Below are 7,784 nucleotides of genomic sequence, written 5' to 3'. Positions count from 1 at the left end.
CAATATTATCACCATCATCAAACAATTGGTCTTCAAGAAACACAATATTTCTGCTTCTAATAATCTTCTTGTTCATTGGATCCCATAATCTGTACCTAAACTCTTCATGACCGTATCCCAAGAAGATACATGCTTTTGCCTTATTATCAAGCTTGGACCTTTCATCTTTGAGAATATGAACAAATGCTTTACACCCAAAGACTCTTAAATAATTATAAGATATATCTTTTCCTCTCCATACTCTCTCTGGAACATCACCTTGCAGAGGAACTGATGGAGAAAGATTTATCAGGTCAACTGTAGTTCTCATAGCCTCCCCCCAAAATGACTTTGGTAACTTGGCGTGAGAAAGCATATACCTAATCCTTTCTTCAATGGTTTTGTTCATCCTTTCTACCACACCGTTCTACTGAGGAGTTTTAGGAACTATTTTCTCAAGCCTGATACCATGAAACCTGCAATAATTCTTAAAAGGACCCCTGTACTCGCCACCATTATCTGATCGAATACACTTTAGTTTTCTGCCAGTTTCTCTTTCAACACTGACATGAAACTCTTTGAAAGCATCGAGTACCTAGTCTTTAGATTTCAAAGCAAAAGCCCAAACTTTTCTAGAATAGTCATCAATAAAAGTAACAAAATAAAGAGCACCTCCAAGAGTTCTAGTTTGCATAGTACAAACATCAGTATGAACTAAATCAATAACATCTGATCTTCTAGATGATGGATATGTTTGAAATGCAACTCTATGTGTTTTTCCAACTAAGCAATGATCATAAGATTTAAGAGATGTACCTTGCAACTCTAGTAAGAACTGCTTTCTAGCAAGAGTTTGAAGTCCCTTCTCGTTGATATGTCCAAGCCTCTTATGCCAAAGATCTATATTTTCACCTTTTTGAATTGCATTAATCTCTCCTTTACGTAGCTTAGCTTCCATGACATAAAAAGAGTTAATCTTCTTTCCTTTTGCCACAATTAGTGAACCTTTAGTGAGTTTCCATTTACTTTCACCAAAATAATGTGCAAAGCCCTCATCATCAAGTTTGCCTATAGATATCAAGTTAAGACGAATATCTGGAACATGCCTTACATCTTTTAGTATCAATTTGCTCCCAATATTGGTCTCTAAGCAAATATCTCCAATACTCACAATCTTAGATGTACCACTGTTTCCCATTCTGACATTACCAAAATCATCAACAGTGTAAGATATAAAGAAATCACCATGAGAAGTAACATGAAATGAAACACCAGAGTCAATTACCCAATTACTATCCTGAGCTATAAGACTAACACAACCTTCATCACAAACAATAGTGGTATTACCTTCGGCAGCAATTGTATTTATCTCTCTTATTTTTCTTCATTTCATTCTGTTCTCGCTTCCAAAACCTACACTCTTTCTTCATGTGACCTGGCCTGTTATAGTGAAAACATTTGATATCTCTTCTAGACTTGGATCTTCCTCTATATCCATGTGGATTTCTGCTATGACTTCTTCCACGTCTTTCTTGTTTTTCAGTAACAAATGCACCAGAAGAAGATTCATTCTGTTCTTTCCTTCTAACATCTTCATTTAGCAAACTATCTTTAACCATATCTATGTTTAGAGTCCCCTCTGGCGTGGAGTTACAAATAGTCACCACATACGTTTCCCAACTTTTTGGTAAAGAGCTGAGAAGTAATAATCCCTGCATCTCATCATCTATATTCATTTCATAGCAACCAACTTGTTTGCAAGACTCTGAAATAGGCTTATGTGCTCAACAATGTTACCACCATCTTTATACTTCAAATTTACAAGCATTCTAAGGAGAGAAATTTTATTTCCCACTGTCTTTTTCGCAAAGAGGTTTTCTAACCTTTGCCAAACAATATCAACTCTGGTTTCATCTGAAATATGCTCATGCAAGTTTATATCCGTCCATCTTCTAATATAGGCAATAGCTTTTCTATGTTGAACTTCTCATTCTTCATCGTCCATAGTAGAAGGTTTATCTTTAACCTTGATAGGCTTATACAAATCTTTGCAATATAGCAAATCTTCCATCAGATGCCTCCAAGTAGAATAATTTGATTAGTTCAATTTAAACATATCATCTGACTCCATTTCAATCACACAAGAAAAACTAGCACCAACCAACCTATTGCTCTGATACCACTTGTTGGGAAGAAACCTGTTAAAGCGGAATAATTCTTTCCCTCTTTGTGTATCAAAATAGGTTCCTCATCAAAATACCAACTTGATATCCAAATGAAAATATTAACCAGCACAACATAAACAATAGAGCAAAAATCAATCACATAGTGAGACCAAATCTTTTTAACGTGGAAAACCCAATGTGAAAAAAACCACGGGACTGTAGTCCACCTCAAACTTCCACTATCAATAATAATGATAACAGGTTACAGTAGGTCTTATCTAGAATAACTATAGGATCAAAATAACATCAAGAACATAGATCTTGGCTCAACAATAGTATATCTTCATTATGTATGATGGATCTGCTCAAAAGAGAATTCTAGGTCTCACAAAGTGGATATCGTAGGAAAGTACCTTAGAGAGGGTAAACTGCATATCAACACCGTTAGGATTGTAGAATTTGCTGCAAGGATTCTCCACATAAAATTTATACCGAAACTGACAATGTTTGGCCACCGATCGTCAAGCAGAAAACTCAGAAATCTAATATTTCTCTCTTTATTTCTCTTTCTCTTTTCTCTACACGCTGCACGCACGCTGTATTCTCTCTTGTCTCAATAGGTCCAATTGTCCAAGCCCACATATGGGCTGGACCCAATACAATCCCCCTAATATAAGAAGAGAGGAAAAAGGGGTGCACCGTAGAGGAAGCTATAGTTCTTTTAGCCTCTCTAAACTTTGGTTTGTATGAAATTGTTTTAAAAAAAAGAAAAGATTTTATTACTAAAATCATTAGGAAACAATCTCATTTCCCTCGTAGCGAATCAAAAGATCTAAATCCAAAAGATAAAAGTTCCTTGAAAGACCAAAGAATTTGTTGGCTCTAGCGATCAACCAATTAATTATCCTATTTTCTCATGAAATATACACAAGATCTTACGTTCATCTATAATAGACATTAGAGGTAAAACATTCTTAACAATATCCAAAATTTGCTATGGAACAAGAGATTGTTTGCTTATGATATCTGTCATAAAATCTGTCTTGATGTGAACTTGACAAAGACCATCCTCGTAAGCAAAATATCAAAATGTAAAATAAGTCAATTCTTACAAAGAGACCAAAAAGCCAAAGAGACAAAACAACAAAACTACACATGTTGAGCGGATTCTAAATTAGTATAACAAAAAATTTATAGCTTGTACTGAAAAATTTCCAACATCGTAAGTGGATCTGATATTAGGAGGCGACAATAAAGCAGCTTCCAACAAAATACCTTCACTTTCAACATAATAAGTAGCTGCCAGAGACATCATCACCCATCTCATATATTCCGTCCGAAGGTATAATAAATGAGATTGTAATAACTATGTGGTGACAGTCATATCTTCAAAACTAACTATCATCACTTAACGCTAGGCACATCGTACACTTGTAATTCTATTAAAAAGGGAGGGGCCAAACAAATCCAGATACAATTAATAATTTCAATATTCATGAGAGAGTAATTCAGATATCATATTATTTTATCCAACGGGGAAATAGCCATCGTTTTTTGGTTTTTTTTGTCATTAAAGGAAGACAAAACCAAATCTGATGGATCTACCGGAGGCCAAGCCTACTTTCCTCCACTTAAAGGTCCAAAAGACAGATAGATATATGTCGTATGCCAATGAGTAATGCTGTAACCAAGGGAATTATTAGGAGAAGGTTGGATGGGACTGTAGAAATTGACGGACGCTGAAGTTTTAATTGCTTGTTACGTCTTCATATAAATGTTGCGTTGCGATCGAGGGACAAGAGACTGAGTTGTTGTGGTTGTGGGAAGTGCCGGATGGATTGCATGGTAAACAATTATAAAAAGGAAGGGCGATGGACGACAATCTTAGCACATTGACTACGAATCTTTGTTCCCTCGTAGGGAACCGTAACAATGTAAATATTTATATATTTTTTTAATTAAGCTCTGGGCTTATACTTATACTTTTGTTCTTAGTTTTTTAATGTACACCCAATAAAATTAAGTTAAATATTTACTTGTCTTTTATAAACACACAGATTGTCATTCACTGCACACATCGATGATAATGGGTTTGATCACGTGAAACTCGACAATGGAAAGATATTTGGTCCTCATTTCGGATCCATTAAAGTTATGTCTGGTTCGTAGATTTAGACTCTAGAATCTGATTAAGAATACCGGATATAGATCGTCATTCTGTATAGATTTCTCGTAAGGATATATACTCTAGAATTCAATCTGTATGACATTTGAATGCAAAATTAACAGACATTGCTTTCTTTCAAAATTAACAATACCAAATCGAGAAGCATACATTGCTTTCTTTAAAAAAGATGGCCAGGAGTTCATCAAAACTACAGTAACTTAGAGATCAATATGAAGCAACAGGGAGGTCCCCACGTCACTCCAACCAAGTAACCGGTGAGCTCCTGTTAAAGCCAAAAGCCGCAGCACGCAAACGAGGCTAAAAGACAAGTGCGATCACCGCTACTCCCCACTCATTCCCCTTGGCTTTTAGTTTCGCCACTCCCCGTCAGCCCCATCCCCATTGCAACTCAGCCCTGTGTCTCCACCGCACTCTCTCAACACCACCACCACCTCCTCCCCACTCCACAAATGCCGCCGACACCATCATTACCACCTCCACCTAAGTCCGACCTCCGCCAATTATTCGCTCTCCTCTTCCTCTTCCACTCTCTGCGCTCACGCTTGGCCGCAGCTCACCAGGGTTCATCCTCCTATGCTGCTGCCGCTCTCACGGAATGGCGCTCCGCCCATGCCTCCTACTACGCCGCCTCCGACCCGCGCGACACCTTTGGTCCGCTCCGATCTCAATCTCCTTCCTTCCCCCTTTTTGCTCCTCCTGTCTCTGTGGATGGATCTCACTGGTTTTCTGGCCGACAGGGGGCGCGTGCGGGTACGGCGACCTAGGGAAGAGCGGGTACGGGATGGCGACGGCGGGGCTGAGCGATGCGCTGTTCGAGAAGGGCGCGGGGTGCGGCGGCTGTTACGAGGTGCGGTGCGTGGAGGAGCTGCGCTACTGCCTGCCGGGGACTTCCATCGTGCTCACCGCTACCAATTTCTGCGCTCCCAACTACGGCCTCCCGGCGGACGCAGGTGGGATCTGCAACCATCCCAACCACCACCTCCTCATGCCTATCCAAGCCTTTGAGAAGATCGCCATCTGGAAGGCCGGCGTCATGCCCATCCAGTACCGCAGGTCCGTGATCTACTTCTTCCTTTTCACCCCTACGATGCTTTTCCTTATCCTCTCTTCTTGGTTATTATCTTTCTTGTCCACATTGAGTTCATTTATGACGGTCAATTTGGAATTAGATTCTGAAAGGCTTCATTTTGATTTGTGATTGGTGAAAATTATGTTCGATTGAACTGAAAATGACTTGATTTCTTCAGTATGGAGTAGCGTTGAACTCGACTCTGATTCATCTGATGCTTGGACACATCATGAAATGGTTCAAATTCTTTAGTTAGCCTAGGACTGGGGATACATGACTCTGATTCATGATCCACCTCTGTCTGATCTCATCCCATAGTGAACTTATCATTTAAAGATGAAAAAAAAAAAAAGTTGACATTTTGTGGCCAGGTTGAGTTGGTCAACCAAACCCATTTACCAAAGACAAATTTCTTAGTTCATCTGTGTAAATTGTGTGGAACTACAGTCGACCACCATCTTGAATTGATCTTATCTTAGGGAACTGCAACTGTCTCTGGTTAGATCTGATTCTACATTCGACCACCATCTTGAATTGATCTTATCTTAGGGAACTGCAACTGTCTCTGGTTAGATCTGATTCTACATTCGACCACCATCTCTGTACTTGATAAGATAAGGAAAGGTGGATTTAGTTTAATTAGAATAGATACAAATGAAGTGGAGTTTTCTTTAATGGAAGCAGAGTTATTTATGTAAATAAATTCACACAAACACAGTCTTCAATGAAGTTTTTACCTTTTTCTTTGGGTTATATAGATAATTTTCATAGCAACCAACAAATTTATTTCATCTTTCTTCTTATTCCATGTGCCAATGTTTAGAAATTTAGCTTTTTGTCCAACAGCGTGGTTTGTCAATCATTGAATTGGTCTTGGTGTTGGACTTGATGCATGACAAATTTAAAAGGCCTTATAATGTGCCAAGAGCCTAATACCAATTATGATTGGAGATGTTCCATGACTGTGAATAAGTTGATTCGATGTTAGGGTTAGTTTCAGAAATTCTTTAATAGCTGGCTTCGCTAGATGTCAGCTATCACTGTATCTGTTACCTCTATACCATTTGGTATTACATTTAAGTTTGCAAGAACTGTAAACAACTGAAGGATTTTTAACTATTCCTACGGAGCATTCAGTTTCTCTCCGGACTAATCCTTTTGTGATGGTGAACTGAAGATGAAATCACTTGTCTTTTAATAAGGGACTGACAGTTCTGCATCTTGAGTAGTTCAGCTCTTCCTTTTAGTCTACCATTTATTTAACACATTATAATGTTGGTGGAGACAGCAAACAAAGTTGCAAAGGATGTTTAAATGAACTTGGTCCTCTTTCTGCAGCGGTTACCTTTTTCACCGGTGCAAAGCTTAGAAACTGACTTCCAACTGTGGTCTTTAATGACCATCTGCTTTGTTGGTTCTCACACAGTCTCTTGTTTCACTGCAACTCTCCGTCAGACGAAATTAAATCTAGACTCTCAGAAGCTCTCCATATAAGAAACAATAGTCTGATACTTTTAGAAACAAAATAAATTTGTGGTCGCGAGTAATATATCTGACTTGATGAGTATCACTAAATTTTGCAATTTGGAATTGTGCACACAGGGTCAAGTGCATAAGAGAAGATGGTGTTCGGTTTACCATAGATGGCAAGGGCTTCTTCTACACAGTGCTGATCAGTAATGTGGCAGGTGCCGGTGATGTTACGGCGGTGAAGATAAAGGGGTCAGTGACTGGGTGGCTGCCCATGGGCCGAACCTGGGGCCAGAATTGGCACATCAGTGCTGACCTCAAGGGTCAGGCATTGTCCTTCGAGGTCACCTCCAGCGACGGTGTCACCCTGACCTCCTACAATGTCGCCCCCAAGGACTGGGATTTCGGCAAAACCTATGTCGGCAAGCAATTCCCCTTCTGATGTATCACAATCTTATTATTATAAATTAGCATTTTTCTTGTTGTTGTACTTCTATTGTGGATATACATATTCAAGAAACAAGAGATTAATTCGGAGGAGATTAGATTTTATTTGGAATTTATCCCATGCAGAGAGTTCCATTTTTGTATAATTTGTCATGGTATGCTCTTTTGTCATGGTTCTGAGATCTTTTCAAGTGTTATGACTGACTTCATAGGATTCGAATTACATCCAAGATAGATGAAACTTAAGTTAAATAAAAAAGCAGGAAGGTGTTTAATGGATTATGTTTTTGGAACTCACTTTTGCTAATAAACTTAATGTTGCTTCCGGATGCCTATCTCTAATATGTATGATGGGATATAAAGTTAAACTAAAATTTTTGTACATGAATAAATACTATCAGGTCTAATACGTAGCTAAATTAAATTGAATCACGATAAAATAGAAAACCAAGATATAAATGAAAAA

General features: G+C 38.5%; 1 protein-coding gene across 1 annotated transcript; it reads left to right on the top strand.

Moving 5' to 3' along the window:
- The first annotated feature begins 4,629 nt into the window (after window positions 1–4,629).
- On the top strand, window positions 4,630–7,423 carry LOC135673869 (expansin-A10-like). Its single transcript, XM_065183261.1, has 3 exons — window positions 4,630–4,983; window positions 5,070–5,385; window positions 7,004–7,423. Exons 1-3 carry the CDS (start codon window positions 4,782–4,784, stop codon window positions 7,311–7,313), a joined length of 828 nt encoding a protein of 275 aa, XP_065039333.1. The 5' UTR covers window positions 4,630–4,781; the 3' UTR covers window positions 7,314–7,423.
- The last annotated feature ends 361 nt before the right edge of the window (window positions 7,424–7,784 follow it).

The sequence above is a fragment of the Musa acuminata genome, chromosome BXJ1-5 (assembly GCF_036884655.1).
Source record: "Musa acuminata AAA Group cultivar baxijiao chromosome BXJ1-5, Cavendish_Baxijiao_AAA, whole genome shotgun sequence".
Lineage (NCBI taxonomy): Eukaryota > Viridiplantae > Streptophyta > Magnoliopsida > Zingiberales > Musaceae > Musa > Musa acuminata.
The sequence above is the reverse complement of the archived record's forward strand: the minus strand, read 5'-3'. Positions and strand labels throughout refer to the sequence as shown.